The sequence below is a fragment of the Sebastes umbrosus genome, chromosome 5 (genome assembly GCF_015220745.1).
Source record: "Sebastes umbrosus isolate fSebUmb1 chromosome 5, fSebUmb1.pri, whole genome shotgun sequence".
Taxonomy (NCBI): domain Eukaryota; kingdom Metazoa; phylum Chordata; class Actinopteri; order Perciformes; family Sebastidae; genus Sebastes; species Sebastes umbrosus.
In genome coordinates, this window is record NC_051273.1 from 17,314,707 (window position 1) to 17,333,609 (window position 18,903).

An 18,903-nucleotide genomic window follows, 5' to 3' on the forward strand; every position below is an offset into this window, starting at 1 on the left:
TGAAGTATTAGAAAATAATTTATTAATCAATAATTAATTATAGTTTATAAACTTTTTTTATAGAGTGTGGTGGTAGCTATACCATATTCATATTATGATGGTGACTAAAGAAATAAGAATAAAAAGCCAAACTTTTTGCAGGATATTTATGTATTCCTATTTATTTATTATGAGTTTGCAAAAAAGAAAAAAAATAGTGAACATGATTTGTGGAAATATGAGCAGGCCATTTATCTTAATTATAGTTTATAAACTTTTTATAGAGTGTGGTGGTAGCTATACCAGATTCATATTATGATGATGATTAAAGAAATAAGACTAAAAAGGCAAACTTTGCAGGATATTTATGTATTCCTATTTATTTATAATGAGTATGCAAAAAAAAGAAAAAATAGTGAACATGATTTGTGGAAATATGAGCAGGCCATTTATCTTTAGATAATGGGTAAAAACAACCTGGAAAACCCCCAAACGTTTTTATTATTATTATTAAGAACTTATAAGTGACTGACTTATGAAGTATTAGAAAATAATTTATTAATTAATAATTAATTATAGTTTATAAACTCTTTTTTTATAGAGTGTGGTGGTAGCTATACCATATTCATATTATGATGGTGATTAAAGAAATAAGAATAAAAAGGCAAACTTTGCAGGATATTTATGTATTCCTATTTATTTATAATGAGTATGCAAAAAAAAAGAAAAAATAGTGAACATGATTTGTGGAAATATGAGCAGGCCATTTATCTTTTGATAATAGGTTTAAAAAAACAAAAAACAAACATGTGTACAAATTAATTAAATACAATGTAATATCCATGAACCAAATACTGTATAAAATGGTATTTATAGTTGACATGAAATAGTTCAAATTTCAAAAATCTTGTGATATGATCGAAAACTCCACAACCGCTATCAAGTGGATCTTGTGGTGAGATTATTTTGTCAAACTTCAGAAAGGTAGTTTTATACAATGAAGAAAGGAGGTTAAACACGCTTCAACTGTTTCACAAGGAATAGTAAGCCTGTCCGGGGCAATCTTGTAACAGAAGAGACTTCAGAGACCAGGTCCAAAACACACTGGAGCACAGAGATCCACTTTATAACAGATGTATAACGTTTCAAAGACTCAGGGTCTTTTGCCTCAGGTGAAGAAGCAGTTGGTTCCACCTGTTTTTAATATAACCAACAACGCGCTTTCTCATAGCTTTCAGGTAAGAGGGGCATTGAATATGATACATCACTCCAAATAACACGCTGGAAGTGGCAAACAGTTGGTCTAATGATGTTTCATTCAGGAAGCTGAACTCTGCCTCTGAACATACAGCATGTTAGGTAACTCAGTCCACAGAGTCTGAAGCAACACGATATGCAGGAAGAAGCCCTCTGTCAGTCCAGTGAATGCCTAAAACTTCTTCCCTTTGTGTAGCCTGTTGTAACGCCAAATGTTCTCCTTCCTCAGACGCTTCCAGTATTCCCAGGTGTCTGACTCCATCTCGTGCAGCTTTTCGGGCGTTCCCAGGTTCAACTGGAACAACCTGAATGAAAAATGAAAAGGAGAGGGGAGTCAGATCAGTGGAGAGTGGAGACACTTCAGAATCATTTATTGGCCAGTCTCACAAAATTGAACATTACAAGCAAATGTACATGTCATTTTGCTCATAAGTATATTTAGAGCTGCCACGATTAATCGATTAGTTGTCAACTATTAAAGTAATTGCCAATTATTTTGATAGATAGATTTTTAAGAAAATTCTCTGATTCCAGCTTCTTAAATGTGAATATTTTATGTTTTGTTTACTCCTCTATGACAGTAAACTGAATATACTTGAGTTGTGGACAAAACAAGACATTTGAGGACGTCATGTTGGGCTTTGGAAGACAGAGATTTTTCACCATTTTCTGACATTTTTATAGAACAAACAACTAATGAATTAATTGAGAAAATAATCAACAGATTAATAGATAATGAAAATAATCATTAGTTGTAGCTCTGTAATATATCATCAATCTAGAGCACCTAATCTATTTATGATTTCCTGCATTTCCCAGAACACCATTCAACCACCAAAACATCAAGCTTGGGCTGCATTTAGTATGTGTAGGTGTAGAGAGCAATAATAATAATAGTGGAAGGTAGCATGTGATGCCTGAAAAGCTTTGGATTGACTTATATATAAATGTGAACATTAAGTAAAAATCATTATCTAAAAGATGTGCACAGTTTTCTGCTACAGAAAGACACATGTATTTGTTCATTTTTAACCAGATTTTCTCCACAGATATCTTGAAAGAAAGGAGGAAAATAAATTTGACAAAATGCAAAAAGAATTAGTTAAAAAAAAATGATGCTGAGAGAAAGCAATAGAGAGACAGAAATGTGCCCCCTCACCACTCTGGATATTGCTCAGGAGGCTTCAGCTGGGGGTCTTCTCCTTGCTTGAGGATGTTGGCCCCTACTGCATGAGTAGTTAGTCTGACAGGGTCTCTACACACCTCTGGACCCTTCAGATCATCCTTCGCCATGCCTTTACCTTTCTTGGCCACTGCAGAGAACGGGAAAGAGATATTTGTCGTGTTTACATCACTATAGTGACATGTTGATTGTGATCATGAGATGATTCAAAATAGAAAAATAAGCCACTGACATTTTGTTAATAATAATAATGGCATATGCAGACACAGGTGATTTATGTGGGTGGAATAACTGTGAATGGATAAATAAATAATAACAAAATATCATTTATTTTCACATATATATATAATATATGTGAAAATAAATATATAAATAAATATATAAACATATATACATATATATATGTATATATATATATATATATATATGTATATAAAAAATATATATATATAAATATATATTAGTTTACAACTGGCATTGAAGAACATAGAGATGTTACATGTCCTCTTTACTCACCAACTTTCTTCGCATATCCACATGTCTGTATTCTGTTTAATGCGTTCGTCCTGCACAGCGACGTTGTAGCGTTGGTTGTGATGCATTTTGATAACGTGACTATCCTAAATAAACTGTACCCTGACATGTTTTACTGTAGGTTACTTGAAAAAGCAGCTCACCATGCTACAGTTTGACATTCATAGTTCCTTCAACATCCGTTTTCTGCTCTGTGGAGATTATCTACTGCCCGCCTCTGGACGGGAAGACTCACTACAAGACGGCTGAGAGCAGTACCGCTTCAATCCGACAGGTGGCAGCACTGCACTGCTGTACGTGTGGTCGAGTACTATAATAATGAAGCAGAAGAAGACGGATGATAGCTACCGTTAAACGCTAAGAGAAGAAGAGCTTCTGGAAGATGTCTGAGTACGCTGGAGCCCAGAAGAGTGCCCTGAAACTAAAGGGTCTAGGGAGCATTTCAGCTGGCAAAAAGTAAGTATTTTACCATTTGGTAGCGTGTGTTTGTAGAGACGTCGTGTTTATAATCGACAAAATACTCAAATAGACAATCGCAACTGTTTAAAAATGCCTGGTATTGCGGCGAGGCTAATGTTAGCATCATAAGGTTAGCATGTTTACTAATAGCAAAACAAAGTGTCACATCAACGTTTACTGAGATTATGTGAACACGATCAGTCATATCTGGGTACATGTATTGTCAATATAGTATAGTATAGTTGAAAACTACTGGTGTCATGAGCACAGTGCTGTTCATGGTGACATTATGAGGTGTTACACATGTGGCTAAAAACATTAGCTTGCTAGCTAGCTTCACTTTTGGGTGGTTTGAGATTAGCTACGTTAAAACAACACAGAGTATAAATCTGAACACATCAAACACATTTAAAATACGTTATATAAACAGACAGTATATATTAAATAGCACAACATAGACGCCTTATCTACATAAGTACATATATGTATAGATACTAGCACAGGTATTCTACAGATAGATAGATAGATAGATAGATAGATAGATAGATAGATAGATAGATAGTAACTTTATTGATCCAGAGGGAAATTCAAGTTTCCAGCATCACAGTTCCATAGCGCAAAACATGTTAGTAAAAAGGCAGTAAAAAAGTTAGTAGTGCAAAGTACAAAAGAATATACTAGATATAAAAAAAACAAGGAGATGAAGAAAACTGTTAAAACTGAATATAGTGCAGGGTAACAGCTGTGATAAACGACTATTAAAAAAGTGAATATAGTGTAGAAGAGACTGTTAAAAATTAGTATAGTGCAGGGTAACTCCAGTAGCTTAGTCTGTGAAAGTGCACTGTGTGCATTATTCCAAGGTCTTGGACAGCACACACACATAAGGTCATGATAGATAATCACCAATTTAGCCTTTCAGGGACTATCCAAACCACGCTTTAGTTGCCTACATTTGATCACATGTCAGTACCAGTGTGATCATCTTTCTGTTGCCTTGCCTGTTGATGGGAGTGGTTGAACTGGTAAGCCACTCATCAACTAACTGGCCATTACATCTCTTTGTTTCAGGAAGAAGAAGAAGGATAAAGAGAGTAAGCACCGCTTGGAGCAGGTTGCCAACGATGAGGAGATGAAAGACAAGAAAACATATGTTGACAAAAGGACACCGGCACAAATGGCCTTTGACAAGATGCAAGAGAAGCGGGTGAGTTATAGTTCTCCAGCATGAAAGAGCTGCAGTGACTGGTTAATGATTTGATGCGAAGCTAATAAAAGTTGTAACAGGTTGTAGAAGTCAAATTTATCAGAAATGAACTATTGACTAAATTGGCCAAAAAGCGCTACCATAAGTCTGTATCACTATCAGCCTCAATGCCATATTGGTATGAGGGTCCATACTTTGACACAACCAATTAGATGCACACAGAGGGATGTTGTAAGAACAAAGTAATATAATAAAATAATTTTTTTTTATTTTTACACAAACAGAATTACCTTTAGGATAAAAAAACTTTCAAGGCATACAGTTTGGCAAAAGAAGATTGTGTGTACGTAGCTTCACAACCAGCAATGCTGCAGTAGAACTGAAACACCAAATTATCCATATGTGGGTTGTAGATTATTAACTTGTGTTCCTGTTGCACCAAAGTGCTGAGAGAGGAGGCCCAATGTGTTAAATTGACATCTTAACACAGCAGAGTAATTTCAACTTGAAATTCTTTCAAAATAGATTTTGTCAGCTCGGGTAAGATTAATGATGTATCATAGTCCCAGTTTATTATTCTTCACGTCATATGAGAACGTCTAGCTTTTTTCTACCCAAAGGACAAAGTTCATTGTTTGGAACAGTGAATATTGCGAAATAATGTACACATGGTGAAGCACCATAACATCTACTTCCCATGAACATGGGATTTTGTTTAAATATAACACATATCCATTATGTGTTTAGAATATCTCCAGCTACAGCAGGCAAGTGCAGTAACTTCATAGCATTAAGGCAGTTTTAGCATGTGATTTATTGCTAACAGGTGATGTTGTGAAAAGCCTCAGCTGTTTTCACTGACACTCACAAAACATGACAAATCCAATACTCGTCTTTTCTTGAGTTTGAATATTGTTGCTGTTTTGTAGTATAGTGATACTGATGTGTTTCTGGAGGTGTTTACAGTAAGCCTAAACTGTGTGTATTTTTAATGTTTATTTTGCATTCATTTTTTTCACTCTGTCTCTTTCCCTAAAGCAAATGGAGAGGATTTTGAACAAAGCCTCAAAGACACACAAACTCAGAGTGGAGGTAAGTCATTGTTAGACCTGACATAGCACCATTCAGTCCAACTTGTTAATTTAAACTTGTTGTGATCAATAAATATATATATATATATATAAATGTTATTTTAAAAATGAAACAATGTCTGTATACTTTGCAGTTGAAATGATTTCAGATTTCTGAACAGAGAAATATCAGCAAAAATGTGTTTATCTTCTATCGTTTTGTTCATTTGCAGGATTTCAATCGCCACCTGGACACCCTGACGGAGCATTATGATATTCCCAAGGTCAGCTGGACCAAATAGAAGAGGAGAAAACGATCATTTTGTTTGTTGTTTACCGCTTGTACTAAATTCTTGCACATCACTTTTTTTGGTTTGCTAGTTTTATATATTTAAAGTTAGAATTCCTTCAATTGGCATTCAGTAATTCTTGTTTTAATTCCTGGTGTATACAATAAAGGACTTTATTAAACTCATATCTTCCCTTTTCGTTGTCTTACATTACATACACCCTTGTTATTTGACCACATAGCAGATGATATTACATACATTTAAAATAAGTGTGTGTAAACCGTATAAATGATGACAAAAATGCCAGAAACCAGAATATATCTGCTTTTTAATGAATACATAATTAATTGAACTGGAACGCTGCACAAATGGCACATATGCTGTAAACCAAAACACACAAGGTACAGTAGTTCATGTTGGATCATTTGGGATGGCACAGAGTGAACATCTGAACTACCGTGAAGGTACCAAATAGTCAAAAAGTACTTAAGACTTAAATACCAAAAACTAACAAGTTGGTATAAATACACACATTTCACACCTTCTGTCAAACGGGTAAATTCTCAAAATGTGTATTGTGAGATGAGATGTTCAAGATTCAGATAATGTTTGGTTCATACAGTTCAACCTCTTTGATTTAACAGGAAATAGTCTTTTCTCAAACTAGAAAGGGTATTTTCTTTGTAGTGTAGTGTTTCTTGTGTTGTCAGAGTTCACTTTGGCCCCAGCATTTCACTCGGCTTCACCCACTCGTCGAACTGCTCCTCGGTCAGGTAGCCCAGCTCCACGGCCATGGCCTTCAGCGTCGTGCCCTTCTTGTGAGCCGTCTTGGCGATGGCGGCTGCTTTGTCGTAACCGATGTGCTCGTTGAGAGCGGTGACTAACATCAGAGACTCGTTCATGAGCTTGTTGATCCTCTCCCTGTTGGCCTCGATGCCCACCACGCAGTTTTTGGTGAAGGAGACGGACGCGTCTCCGAGCAGCTGAGCCGAGTTCAGCACATTCTTTACCATCATGGGTTTGAAGACGTTGAGCTCAAAGTGTCCGTTGCTGCCTCCGATGGTGACCGCCACGTGGTTCCCCATCACCTGGGCTGCCACCATGGTCATGGCCTCGCACTGGGTGGGGTTCACCTTGCCCGGCATGATGCTGCTTCCCGGTTCGTTCTCTGGTAAGATGAGCTCGCCCAGGCCGGAGCGGGGTCCTGACCCCAAGAAGCGAATGTCGTTGGCGATCTTCATCATACTGACAGCCACCGTGTTCAGCGCTCCGCTCAGCTCCACCAGAGCATCGTGGGCCGCCAGGGCTTCAAACTTGTTGGGTGCGGTCACAAAGGGCAGGCCTGTGAGAGAAGAAACAGTGGAGGCCACTTTCTCAGCGAAACCAATGCGGGTGTTGAGTCCTGTCCCTACTGCTGTGCCTCCTGCTGCCAGCTCATACACCCTGGGCATGGCGGCCTTCACTCTCAAAATGCTGTACTTCACCTGCTGGACATAAGCGCTGAACTCCTGTCCCAGTGAGAGCGGCACAGCATCCTGAGTGTGTGTGCGTCCGATCTTGATGATGTCTTTGAACTCTTCAGACTTGGCGGCCAAGGCGTCGTGCAGCATCTGCAGGCCTGGCAGCAGGACGTGGTGGACCTCTGTGGCTGTAGCGATGTGCATGGCGGTGGGGAAGGTGTCATTGGAGCTCTGGCTCTTGTTGACGTGATCATTCGGGTGGACAGGATCCTTGGAGCCCAGCTTTCCTCCTAGGATCTCAATAGCTCTGTTGCTGATCACCTCATTGACATTCATGTTGCTCTGAGTCCCAGATCCAGTCTGCCACACCACCAGAGGGAAATGATCATCCAGTTTGCCAGCTGAAACCTCATCTGCTGCCTGGATGATTGCATCTGCTATCTTTGGGTCCAGGCCGAACTCCTTGTTGACTTCAGCAGCTGCTCTCTTCAGGATCCCAAAGGCCTTGATCACTTGGATGGGCATTCTCTCACTTGGTCCTCCTATCTTGAAGTTCATGGTGGACCTGACAGTCTGGGCCCCGTAGTACTTGTCAGCTGGGACCTTCAGCTCTCCAAAGGTGTCCCTCTCGATCCGGTACTCTGAGCTGGCCATCCTGGACGTGCAGACGAGCAGTTTAGAGTTGACTCTGACTCTTTGTAAAGTCAGGAGGTTGCAGTTAAACTGCTGGACGCGCCTCAGAGACCGAAACATGGCTTCGACGTTAGAGGTGAATCCAGTGGGAGGTCAATGTAGCACTGCACACATTAGTGATCGCTCATTGGCTGAAAGGGAAACTGATCGCGAGTCAGCCAATAGGGAGGCGAGGGAGGCGGGACTTCCGCTTTGGTCGACGTATCAAATGGAAGAGATCAGGCTGCTACTTCCGGATCAGTGAAGCTGCTCACAACATTACAGGGTTGTACTTCCGGAAGGATAATTTTACTTTGTAGAATAAAAGTCGGTAACTTTTCATATATTTTTTTTATTTAAAATGTTTAATTTATCCAACAGACCAACTTTTAAAGAAACATAGATGCGACATTTCTTACATATAATAGAAACATTTAACAGTCTTTTAAATAGATAATTCATACGACACCTTCTCACACAAAAATATATCTTATACTGTATATACTGTTTATGTTCTTAATGTATATGTTCTTAATATGCCTGTATATATTTTGATAATGCCCTTGTACAAAGTATTTCCTTTTATAATTGTAATGTAAATGTAATGTAACTTATTTTAATGGAGCCTCCCAGCAAAAAGTATTTCACACGTTTGTACCTGTATAACCGGCATGACAATAAACATCTTGAATCTTGAATCTTTATAAGATGAGATATATATGTCCTAACATGTATAATTGGGTTGGATTTTTAACTGTTTTAGAGTTTCAATTTAATTTGATTTAGATATTGGTATATATATAGATATATATATATATCTATATATATATAGAGAGAGAGAGATATTGGTGTGTATATATATATATATATATAGATATATATATCTATATATATATATATAGGTATTTTTATATATATATAGGTATTTATTCAATTTCAATTTATTTTTTGTATAGCGTCAAATCACAACAGAAGTTATCTCAACACGCTTTATATATAGAGCAGGTCTTAGACCGTACACCATAGTTGAGACCCAACAAGATCCACCAAGCGCGCTGTGGCCAGGAAAAACGTATTCATATATATATATATTTATCATCCCCTATATTTATATATATATATATATATATATATATAGGCATTTATAGAAAAAATCTATTGAATTGTAATTTAATTGTAAGAACAATTTCCATTTAATTACAATGTTTTTGTATCGAGTCTTTTATTTCGAAGACAACCAACATGACTTCACCGGAAGTGCTCTGACCGTTGCTGCTCTCTTCGCTCCGCGGTCTTCTCGCGGTAACGTTAGTATACTGTCTGTTAGCTTGCTAGCTAGCTAACCCCCATCGTTTACAGGTTTCGTGTCGACCTGAGAAAAAAAAACGCAAAAGAAGAGGAGACACAAAAAAGGCTACGCAGCCGAATAACTTTGTAACCCTCCAGGCTGCACTGAGGAGCGGGACTATGCCGCACAACTTCCAGCCCGGAGACCTGGTCTTCGCTAAAATGAAGGGCTACCCCCACTGGCCAGCCAGGGTAAGAAGCAACGCTAGCAGGGCAGAGGCAGCAGCAGCAGCCGGAGGGGCGGAGGGGATGAGCTGCTGCTGCTCTGCATGGGACGCTGGAGAAGCTTCTCTGTGTCTAACATGCATAACCTATCTCACACACACATATATATATAGCTAGATTAATATGTGGTTGCTCTGACAGGCTGAGCTTCAGGCCCACATGCTGTGTAGGAGCAGCATAATGTGCATGAGATGCTGTTGGCCTGTCGTTAAACTGCATGAAGCTACAGCAGTGAAGCTAACCATATTTTGGAAATGAGATAATCTGTCTATATAAGAAGCCCTCTTCTCAATATAAAAGCACCACATATCCATGCAATTCCAATCAGTTACAAGTCTGCAATGTTTTGTTTTGCAAGAGATAATCACAGTCAATACATGCTACCATCATTTGCCATTTGGTTTTTTACTTTTAAATCTTGCTTGTTTACAGATTGAAGATGTGGCTGCATGAAGCTGCAGCAGTGAAGCTAACCATATTTGGGAAATGAGATAATGTGTCTATATAAGAAAGCCCTCTTCTCAATATAAAAGCACCACATATGCATACAATTTCAATCAGTTAAAAGTCTGCATTTTTTTTGTTTTGCAGAGATAATCAAAGTCCTTGCAAGCTACCATCATTTGCCATTTGTTTTTTTTACTTTTAAATCTTGCTTGTTTATTACACAGGATGTGTAGGAGCAGCATAATTTGCATGAGATGCTGTTGGCCTGTCGTTAAACTGCATGAAGCTACAGCAGTGAAGCTAACCATATTTGGGAAATGAGATACTTTGTGTCTATATAAGAAGCTCCCTTCTCAATATAAAAGCACCACATATCCATGCAATTTCAATCAGTTAAAAAGTCTGCAATGTTTTTGTTTTGCAGAGATAACCAAAGTCAATACATGCTACCATCATTTCTTTTTTATTTGTTTTTTTACTTTTAAATCTTGCTTTGTTTACAGATTGAAGATGTGGCTGATGGGGCAGTGAAACCACCTCCTAATAAAATCCCTATTTTCTTCTTTGGGACACATGAAACGTGAGTACAACACTGTAATTATCAGTTATTAGAGAAAGAAGTTACTGGTATGCACAGACCCGATTTTAACTTAAATTACTGCAAATGCATTTTGCCTTTTTTGTCCATTTGAAAAGGAAGACATTAGATTTCTAAGTGTAGTTTCAAGTTTATTTGTCATATGCATTTAAAAGTGCAGTGTACAGTGAAATGCAATGAAATGCATTTTAACCTGGCTCTCTCTCAGCATGTATTGACTCAAGTATAGATTGTTTTTTGTCATGCATAGTTGATTGAGAAATTTAGTCCCTTGTTTGCATGATATCCTCTTTGAGAGCAGTGGTGTGAGACAAAAACACAAATCACTACTTTAATCACACAGTTGCTTGTCAGTTTCCTCTCTTAAGCTTTATTCCTTTTTGGAGGTTCACTGTTAACCATTGCCTTGTGTCAGTCTGAGAGTGCAGTATGTTTTTGAGAGATGTGTTGCTATGTCTGATCTGGCATCAGACACCATCTGTTTGACAAGATGGCACCTGCAGTATATAAATCCATCACTAGGTGGCACAGTCTGCTGTTTTAAAGTCTCAAGTCAGTGTATTGTGTAGTGATAACATAATGGTTTATAATTAAATTATTCACATGTTCTGTTATCTTGCTGTTTCTCAGAGCATTCCTTGCAGCGAAGGACCTTTTTGCATATGAAAAGTACAGCGAACGCTACGGAAAGCCCAACAAAAGGAAGGGATTCAATGAAGGTTTATGGGAGATCCAGAACAATCCACATGCCTCCTACAGCGCACCGCCTGCAGTAAGTTATAACAGAAATCCTGAAGCATCCATAATTCAACATTACCTCATACTCATAAAGATACTGTAAATTAAGACTTTGAAGGTACTTTAACTTAAGGTGTCAAACCTGCAGGTATTTCTTAACCATTCATGCTCATTTGTTAGACATAAAACCAATTTCCTTGATTTTTATGTCCATTGTTTTAGAACTCAAATGCAGGTCTCTGCTAGACTGTAACTTTTGAAGCAGTTTGAATTGTCTGGTTGTTGAAAGCTGCTTTACAAATTAACTTTCCTTGTCTTGTCTTTTGATTAAAATGCTGCAGTTCAGCCTAGGGCGCCCTGGTGCCCAGCAGTTTAAGGTGTGATGCTTACTGCACATCATTTGTTCAATTCTGACCAGGGAGCTTTGCTGCATCTCTGTCTCCATGTTTCGTTTCACTGTGTTAAGGGAACTGTCAAGGAAAGCTAAAATGTCATGAAATTTGCACTAATTTTCTTATCACGGTTCGTCTGCAGCCGGCCAGCTCATCTGACAGCGAGGGCAACAATGCCGCAGCAGGAAGTGATGAGGATGACGATGAGGAAGAAGCAGCCCCAGTGCCTCAGAAAGTCGAATCAGCAAGTGAGGTTGACTCAGATTCTGGGAGTGAAGACCAAGAAAAGGCAGTGGCAGTAGCAGTAGCGGTGAAGCGAAAGCCACCACCTGCTAAGGTAATTGGACATTTAATTTCACTTTCACTGGAGATGAGTCACTACTTAAACTAAACGGCCTAATAAATCATTAAATCATTAGATCACACTATAACTATGTTGAGAGCTGAATAGAAAATGTCATTCTTGGTCACAGTTATGGGTAGAAAAAAGAGCTGCATTTGGCAGAATACACAACCAACACCAAAGTTACCATAACAATTAACAAAGCTTAGATATTTACTGAGAATTTGGCTTAGAATTTAAAATATATATTACGCCTAGCGAAGTGAAATTTTATACTTACAGTTAAATTGAAGCATTATTGACATTACAGAGCTGTTCATCAACATCTGTTATGAACATTGTCATCACTACCGCTTTGCATTGTGGGATATTTGTGCCGCAATTGTGTCCAGCGTTGCATACTGTAATATTTCACCACAAATGGTAAGCAATTTGCATACTTTTGATTTCGTACTAAGGTTTCGGACACAACCTTTGTCTGCTTGCGTAAGAATGTAGCAAAAAACAACCACTAATTACTGGTAGCTTCCTTTATATCAGGAGTTGTGACTCACCTGCATGGCTGGAGTCAATTGTTCTGTTTGAATGCTTCTGTTTTCTATTTTAGCGGCCTCCCCCTCCAAAAAAGGCTCGCGGCTCGTCCAGTGACCGGAATGAAGAGAGTGGATCCCCCTCTGAATCAGATCCCACACCTTCAGAGTCTGACTCCGGCAAGAACAGTGACCAGGTAATCACACAACAACATGGTATGATTGTTGGGTGAAATTAAACAGCCTATAAATGTTACTCATTTGTTTTCTTCCAACAGGATTTTACTCCAGAGAAGAAAGCTGGTGGACGAGGTGGAAAGAAAGCAGGAGGCAGAGGGAAGCAAAAGGTGAACCATCAGCCCCCTCGCACATTAATAGTATTTATTTTTCTCATAGCAGTTTGTGATTTCTTCCTTTATCTCCAACTCCGTCCTCTTTTCTCTGTGATGTTGCAGAAGGCTTCGTCTGGCTCGGACTCAAACTCGGGATCGGGGTCAGAAAAGAAAGTAGTGGACAGCGACTCAGAGGACGAGAAGCCTCGACCGGCTGTATCTGGCTCTGAATCCCACTCTGCCTCAAAGTCTGATTCCGAATCAGATCCACCTCCCAAGAAAGGCCCACAGCCACGCAAGAAAAGTGCAGGTTCAGTGTTGTTTAAGATCCAAAATTCTAGAGATTAATGTTGTTTGATATTAAAGGGATAGTTCGGGTGTTTTGAAGTGGGGCTGTATGAGGTACTTATCCCTAATCAGTGTTTTACCTACAGTAGATGACGGTCGGCACTCCCCCAGTTTGGAGAAGCAGACAGGAGTTACCACATGGAAGCAAAGCAATGTACTGCTGTGGACGGGGCCGGCAGCAACGTGTTTTAGCCACCTAAAAGAAAGGCTCACCTAAAACAATCAATATCAGTTTAAGTGTATGCTATATTTAGAATATTTTTGCTGGTTTACCTTGACGTGTGATAGCTATACAGTCTATGAGTCCATCAGGGAACTGAAGCCGTTATCTATGCTCTCGCCAAAGCAACCAGACTCCATTGGGAAAGAAAACCCAGTAGTTTTACCTTGCAGAAGGTTAGTTCGGATTCACCAAAGTCACACAATAGCACAAAGAGACTAACCGATCAAGGCAGTGGTAGACCAACATGTCCCGTGTTGTGTTGTCTGGTGGCTTTTGCGAGAGCATAGATGGTTACAACGGTATCAGTTCCCTGTCTCAGGGCTGTCTCAAAGCAAGGTAATCCAGCAAAGCTATTCTGAATATAATGTACACTTAAACTGATATCAACTTTTCTTTAGGTGAGCCTTTTTTTAGGGGGCTAAAATACGTTTTGCTGCTGCCCCCGTCCATAACAGTAAGTTGCTCTGGTTCCATGGGGTAACTCCTGTCTGCTTCTCCAAGCTGGGGTCACGCCGACCGCCATCTACTGTAGGTCATACACTGATTATAGATAAGTACCTCAATACAACAGCACTTCAGAACACCCGATTTATCCCTTTTTAAAGGAAACAGTTCATGCCCTTTGTCTATGCTCATGTAAATGTGCTCAGTGCTTATTTTTTCCCGTCCACAGAGAAGCCCGCACCAAAGCCTCGCGCACGGAAACCTAAACCTCCCCCGGTGAAACGAGCACCTTCATCCTCCTCCGACAGCGACAGGTCAGGCTGCTCTACGGATTTTTTCCTCAATATGCCCCACATACAGTAATGTGAGTTCTGAGGTACATGCCAGCTTGTTGTAAAAGACAGCATAATAGTTGCTCTGTTTCTTCACAGTGACAGTGACACCGACCGCATCAGTGAATGGAAGAAACGAGATGAGGAGCGCAGACGAGAGCTGGAGGAGCGCCGGAAAAAGGAGGAGGCAGAGGAGCTCCGTAGGCTACGCGAGAGAGAGAAGGAGGAAGATGAGCAAAAGAAAAAAGACAAAGACAAAGACAAAGATAAGGGTAAAAAAGGGAGCGACAGTGGCAGCAGTAGTAGCTCAGATGAAGGTGTAGATGACCACCCACTGAAGAAGTCCAAGAAACCCCCTCCAGCCCCAATCCCCGCACCCTCAGACTCTGATTCTTCACCACCAGCTGAGGTACAGTCGCTTACTAAAAGCACTTTATTTTAATTTATTCAATGTAGTAAGTGACTCTAGGTGCCATTGACACTTGCGACTTCTTGTGCTTTTCCCATCAAAAGGCTAAGAAGTCATCCAAGAAACCCGACAACCAGAAAAAGGCCAGAATAAAGAAAGAGAAGGAGAGAAAAGAAAGGAAGGAGAAAGAGCTCAAACAGAAGAAAGCCAGACGGTCAGAAGAGAAGTCCCGAGCAAGGTGAGTGCACAATGGGGAGCAGACTACGGTATGCAAACCTCATAAAGATTTAATGTACACAGATCATAGAGTTCCCTCTCTCTGTCTCTCTCAGGCCTAAACCTGAAAAACCCAGACGCAAACCAGAGAGGCCGCCAGAGAAGAAAGTGGAAAAGAAAAAGGGCAAGTGTTTCATACAGTTCACTGCAGATTAGCAATCATTGCCTGTTGGACAGTTAGTTGCATAGACTGAAACTGTGCAACAGGTAGACTGTTTCACACACAAATATCAATTATGTATTTTGTGAGCGGTAAAGTAGTAATTCAGCACAGATTATTGACTCTTACCCGGTGTGTCCGTATGCAGAGCCATCGTCAGAAGAAAAGCTACAGAAACTCCACACTGACATAAAGTTTGCACTCAAAGTGGACAACCCAGTAAGTGACAAATACAGTTACCCATCTTTCTGTGTTTTCTATGCCAGCATAAAAACTGAAATTGTGTGTATTTGTGTGTTCTCAGGACATAGACCGGTGTCTACAAGCCCTGGATGACCTTGCGGCTGTGCCCGTCACCAGCCAGATCCTTCATAAGAACGCTGAAGTTATTGCCACACTAAAAAAGGTGCGTTTTGCATTAAGACAGGATAACCCACAGTTAAAATAATGTAAGAAATATACATGACATGGTGTCCCTAATTTTAAAACTATTATGTACTGTTTGTTTCATTAGTCAGAATATAACAGTGTTATTACACTGGGGTCTGTGGAGGTTACCCGTTGCTTTCCAGAGTATTGTTGATTGTTGGATAATACACTTAATACACATTCACTGCTTAATGCTGCTTCTCTTTGAGATGCTAAAATGTAAGTAGAAATACCAGGACACTATAGTTGGCCATTTCTACTGTGTTTTTTTGTAATAACTCCATATAAAAATTTGGTTACTTAACTTCTCTAGTTTTATGGATTAACTTTATTTTATTTATTCACTCAAATCTTCATTTACAAGATGTTAAATATATCGACCTACCTTGTTTTGTCGTCTTATAATCAGGGTTGTCAGGTCAGTGCTGTATTTTTCCTCTCTGTTTGTAGCTTCTTTCATATGTTTTTTGTTGTCGTTGTTGTTATGGTCAATATAGATCCGGCGGTATAAAGCCAGCAATGCAGTCATGGAGAAAGCTAGTGAGGTCTACAACAAGTTAAAACTTCGGTTCGTGGGAAAGCCGGATGTGGCAGCTAAACCTCAAACAGAGGACAAGGAACCAGGAGATGACGATGAGAAGGAGACAGAAAACACAGGTAAAAGCTCACAGCTTGGATCCATCTGTGTTCGATATTACCTTAGTTATTATTTTAATCAAAATTTGCATTCTCTAGACTCCACTCCGGTGAATGGGGAATCAGAACAGAAAAAAGATGATATGGAGGTAGAAGAAAATCCCAAATCACCTGCCCATGAGGAGAATAACGACGATGCTGCTTCAAGTCCAAACAGGTGAACATCCCACATGAAGCAATATATAATATCTTTACTCTACTTGTAATTGGCACGGGCAACTAACATGATAATGGACAATAAAAAATAAACAAATCTCCTTTGAAAAAAATGCCATATTTAGGTTTAAGCAGAACAATTTGACATCTTCATTCAGCACTTTGTGTAAAAGTTGGACCCATTTGCTAATCATGACGAAGCTTATGTGAGCACCCTCTCTCTTTAATACACAAGTAATCATAATTCTCTGTTTAGACCGAGCCCAGACAGCCCTGCTGATCGACAGCTCCACACGTACGAAGAGGCAGACAACTCCATCTCTGCAGAGACGGAGCCGCCTGCTATAGAGAGCTGAAAGACCCTTAACCACCACTGCAGTGGACCAAGTGCTAAAGATGGTGGCCTCTTTGTTTGACGTCATACTGTGCTCCTGGCCCAACAACACACACCCAGCATTTCCTACAGTATCTGTTACGTCAATGTTGATGTTTCTGGACATTTTGTACTATAATGACATCAAACCAGAAGGCCCTGTTGCTCAAAATGTTCGGTCCATTATTTATCACAGCAAAAAGGAAAGCTTATTAATGTGGTAGTTTGTGGCGCTGCGCAAACTCCTTTTTATTTCTGGAAAATGTACTTTTTTCTTTTATACAACACTCGGCCCGTCCTGGATCTTCACCCTGTAATCCTGCTACCGGCTACTTTGTTCTTTCTACCACATGAACTCTTACTTTCACACCGTATATATATTGAACGATTACATTTTTAGCACTTCTAACCGGGTAGTATGAAATGGAACTTCAATGATTCTCGTGGGAAAATGGAGCCATGCCGTTCATTTTTTCGCTGGGAAGATTTTGTGCAGCCCTTACATCTGTTGGCTTCATCTTTTCTTTTTTTTTTATAAAGCCTACAAAATATCACAAAGGCCTCTTGTCTGTGTGTATGGCATTGTGAGAGTGGTAAAGTACTATTTGTGAGTGTTTATGTTATTTCCTTTTATTATCTGGTCCTGATCCAGTTAATCCAGTCTGAAATGTAAAGCCATTAATTGAGTCACTTAACGCTGTTTTACAATTGAGGTCCACCTACTTTTTTATAGCCTTGTTTGCAAATATTTGCATTTACAGTTTTGTCTAAAATAATAATTGCTGTGGTCGAGTTAAAACACCTTGCACTCTCATCTCCCCATAGTGTCTGCTTTCAGTAACCTGCGTAATAAATGTACAGATTGAAAACTGCCCTTAAAAAGCTATTGAGATCTCATGTAGCTGCAGCCTATTTTGACATTTTCCTGTCACACGCATACAACAGGTGTTTTTAGTGCTATGTAAATTGGTAAAGCATTTCTATGACTTAGTTGAGACTTGAATAAAAATCTCAGCATGGGTTCGGCTCTGTCTCATTCCTTGACGTGTAAAACGTTGTTGTAATTAATTTGCTGTTTGTATAGAATATTCATTTGGAACCAAAAACCCACAAATAACAGTCAACCTTCTTGTATGCAGCATACCCTTACGAAGAAGTAGTTAAGTTTATTTTATGAAGTATACTTAGGTAAAGTTCAAGTATATTTCCCAAAGTATACTTTATGTAGTAAGTATACTATTATCAATATGTATTTGTAGTGTACTAATTCAATACTTCTTGGGACTAAATTGGCCTGCTTTTTAGTTTATAGAATTATACTTTTAAGTGTAAGAACAGTAAACTTTGAGTACACAACTAGTTTACATCTAAGTTGTATTTTGTACTGCAACTATACTACAAGTGAATAGGTATACTGTTAGTTTAATAGTTATATAGTTGTAGCCCACTTTTTAGTTTGTAGTTTTAAATTGTCTGATAACAATCTTTGTGACTGTAATAAGGTAAAATATCGTGGACATTTCATTACTGAAGACATGACAGATGATATTTATAGACAATGCCGCAAGATGTACGCTCAAGCAAAACATTCTCTCACGGAAGTTTAGTATGTGTTCAGAAAGAGTGAAGATGTCTCTGTTCAGAGCATATTGTACACCACTGTATAAAGCCCATTTGTGGTCAAACTATAAAAAAGCGAGCTTACAGAGACTTCAGGTTGCATATAATGATGCAATGAGAATATTACTAAAAAGACCAAGATGTTCCAGTGCAAGTGAAATGTTTGTGTCTGCAGGCATAAATACTTTTCAAACTGTATTAAGAAATCTCATGTACAAATTTATATGCCGGCTAAATCACTCTGAAAATGACATAATCTTGCAGTTCAGATTTAGCACTACATGGTACCAATCACAGCTGTGGAGGCACTGGTATAGTTCTTTATATGTAAGGCATTGATGTATGTATATATTTATATTAATATCATTACTTTT

At 39.0% G+C, this 18,903-nt stretch overlaps 4 protein-coding genes across 7 annotated transcripts; 2 read left to right on the top strand and 2 right to left on the bottom strand.

Annotated features, from left to right (window-relative positions):
- Nucleotides 1-658: 658 nt before the first annotated feature.
- On the bottom strand, nucleotides 659-3,185 carry mrpl54 (mitochondrial ribosomal protein L54). Of its 2 annotated transcripts, XR_005206870.1 has the most exons (4): nucleotides 2,936-3,185; nucleotides 2,396-2,549; nucleotides 1,093-1,541; nucleotides 659-1,028 (listed from the first exon to the last, which is right to left on the bottom strand). XR_005206870.1 is itself a non-coding variant. In XM_037769379.1 (3 exons), exons 1-3 carry the CDS (start codon nucleotides 3,060-3,062, stop codon nucleotides 1,409-1,411), a joined length of 414 nt encoding a protein of 137 aa, XP_037625307.1. In that variant the 5' UTR covers nucleotides 3,063-3,185; the 3' UTR covers nucleotides 659-1,408. The 2 variants fall into 2 exon arrangements, 1 of the variants encoding a protein (XP_037625307.1); XM_037769379.1 differs by having other exon boundaries at nucleotides 659-1,541.
- A 69-nt stretch (nucleotides 3,186-3,254) lies between these two features.
- fam32a (family with sequence similarity 32 member A) lies at nucleotides 3,255-6,164 on the top strand. Its single transcript, XM_037769381.1, has 4 exons — nucleotides 3,255-3,409; nucleotides 4,484-4,619; nucleotides 5,658-5,711; nucleotides 5,923-6,164. Exons 1-4 carry the CDS (start codon nucleotides 3,336-3,338, stop codon nucleotides 5,989-5,991), a joined length of 333 nt encoding a protein of 110 aa, XP_037625309.1. The 5' UTR covers nucleotides 3,255-3,335; the 3' UTR covers nucleotides 5,992-6,164.
- Nucleotides 6,165-6,289: 125 nt separating this feature from the next.
- On the bottom strand, nucleotides 6,290-8,239 carry fh (fumarate hydratase). The gene has a single exon (XM_037769378.1). It carries the CDS (start codon nucleotides 8,190-8,192, stop codon nucleotides 6,693-6,695), a length of 1,500 nt encoding a protein of 499 aa, XP_037625306.1. The 5' UTR covers nucleotides 8,193-8,239; the 3' UTR covers nucleotides 6,290-6,692.
- A 1,123-nt stretch (nucleotides 8,240-9,362) lies between these two features.
- Nucleotides 9,363-17,929, top strand: hdgfl2 (HDGF like 2). 3 transcript variants are annotated; one of them, XM_037769375.1, is made up of 17 exons: nucleotides 9,363-9,650; nucleotides 10,634-10,710; nucleotides 11,359-11,500; nucleotides 11,808-11,843; nucleotides 12,001-12,195; nucleotides 12,809-12,928; nucleotides 13,010-13,078; nucleotides 13,187-13,373; nucleotides 14,308-14,392; nucleotides 14,510-14,819; nucleotides 14,924-15,057; nucleotides 15,152-15,219; nucleotides 15,404-15,474; nucleotides 15,560-15,661; nucleotides 16,182-16,341; nucleotides 16,420-16,537; nucleotides 16,793-17,929. In XM_037769375.1, the coding sequence occupies exons 1-17, from the start codon at nucleotides 9,579-9,581 to the stop codon at nucleotides 16,890-16,892; spliced, it is 2,046 nt and encodes a 681-aa protein (XP_037625303.1). In that variant the 5' UTR covers nucleotides 9,363-9,578; the 3' UTR covers nucleotides 16,893-17,929. The 3 variants fall into 3 exon arrangements, with proteins under 3 accessions (XP_037625303.1, XP_037625304.1, XP_037625305.1); XM_037769376.1 differs by having other exon boundaries at nucleotides 9,364-9,650; nucleotides 13,190-13,373; XM_037769377.1 differs by lacking the exon at nucleotides 11,808-11,843 and having other exon boundaries at nucleotides 9,365-9,650.
- The last annotated feature ends 974 nt before the right edge of the window (nucleotides 17,930-18,903 follow it).

Bases quoted from the DNA above. Each gene is read 5' to 3' on its own strand.
- mrpl54 (XM_037769379.1), bottom strand. From the start codon at position 3,062: ATGTCAGGGTACAGTTTATTTAGGATAGTCACGTTATCAAAATGCATC. The intron at 2,550-2,935 runs GTGAGTAAAGAG...CGTTCTCTGCAG, and splicing joins TGGATATGCGAAGAAAGTTG to TGGCCAAGAAAGGTAAAGGC. The intron at 1,542-2,395 runs GTGAGGGGGCAC...TTTTTCATTCAG, and splicing joins CCTGAGCAATATCCAGAGTG to GTTGTTCCAGTTGAACCTGG.
- fam32a (XM_037769381.1), top strand. From the start codon at position 3,336: ATGTCTGAGTACGCTGGAGCCCAGAAGAGTGCCCTGAAACTAAAGGGT. The intron at 3,410-4,483 runs GTAAGTATTTTA...TCTTTGTTTCAG, and splicing joins AGCATTTCAGCTGGCAAAAA to GAAGAAGAAGAAGGATAAAG. The intron at 4,620-5,657 runs GTGAGTTATAGT...CTTTCCCTAAAG, and splicing joins ACAAGATGCAAGAGAAGCGG to CAAATGGAGAGGATTTTGAA.
- fh (XM_037769378.1), bottom strand. From the start codon at position 8,192: ATGTTTCGGTCTCTGAGGCGCGTCCAGCAGTTTAACTGCAACCTCCTG.
- hdgfl2 (XM_037769375.1), top strand. From the start codon at position 9,579: ATGCCGCACAACTTCCAGCCCGGAGACCTGGTCTTCGCTAAAATGAAG. The intron at 11,844-12,000 runs GTGTGATGCTTA...GTTCGTCTGCAG, and splicing joins CTGGTGCCCAGCAGTTTAAG to CCGGCCAGCTCATCTGACAG. The intron at 14,820-14,923 runs GTACAGTCGCTT...TCCCATCAAAAG, and splicing joins ATTCTTCACCACCAGCTGAG to GCTAAGAAGTCATCCAAGAA.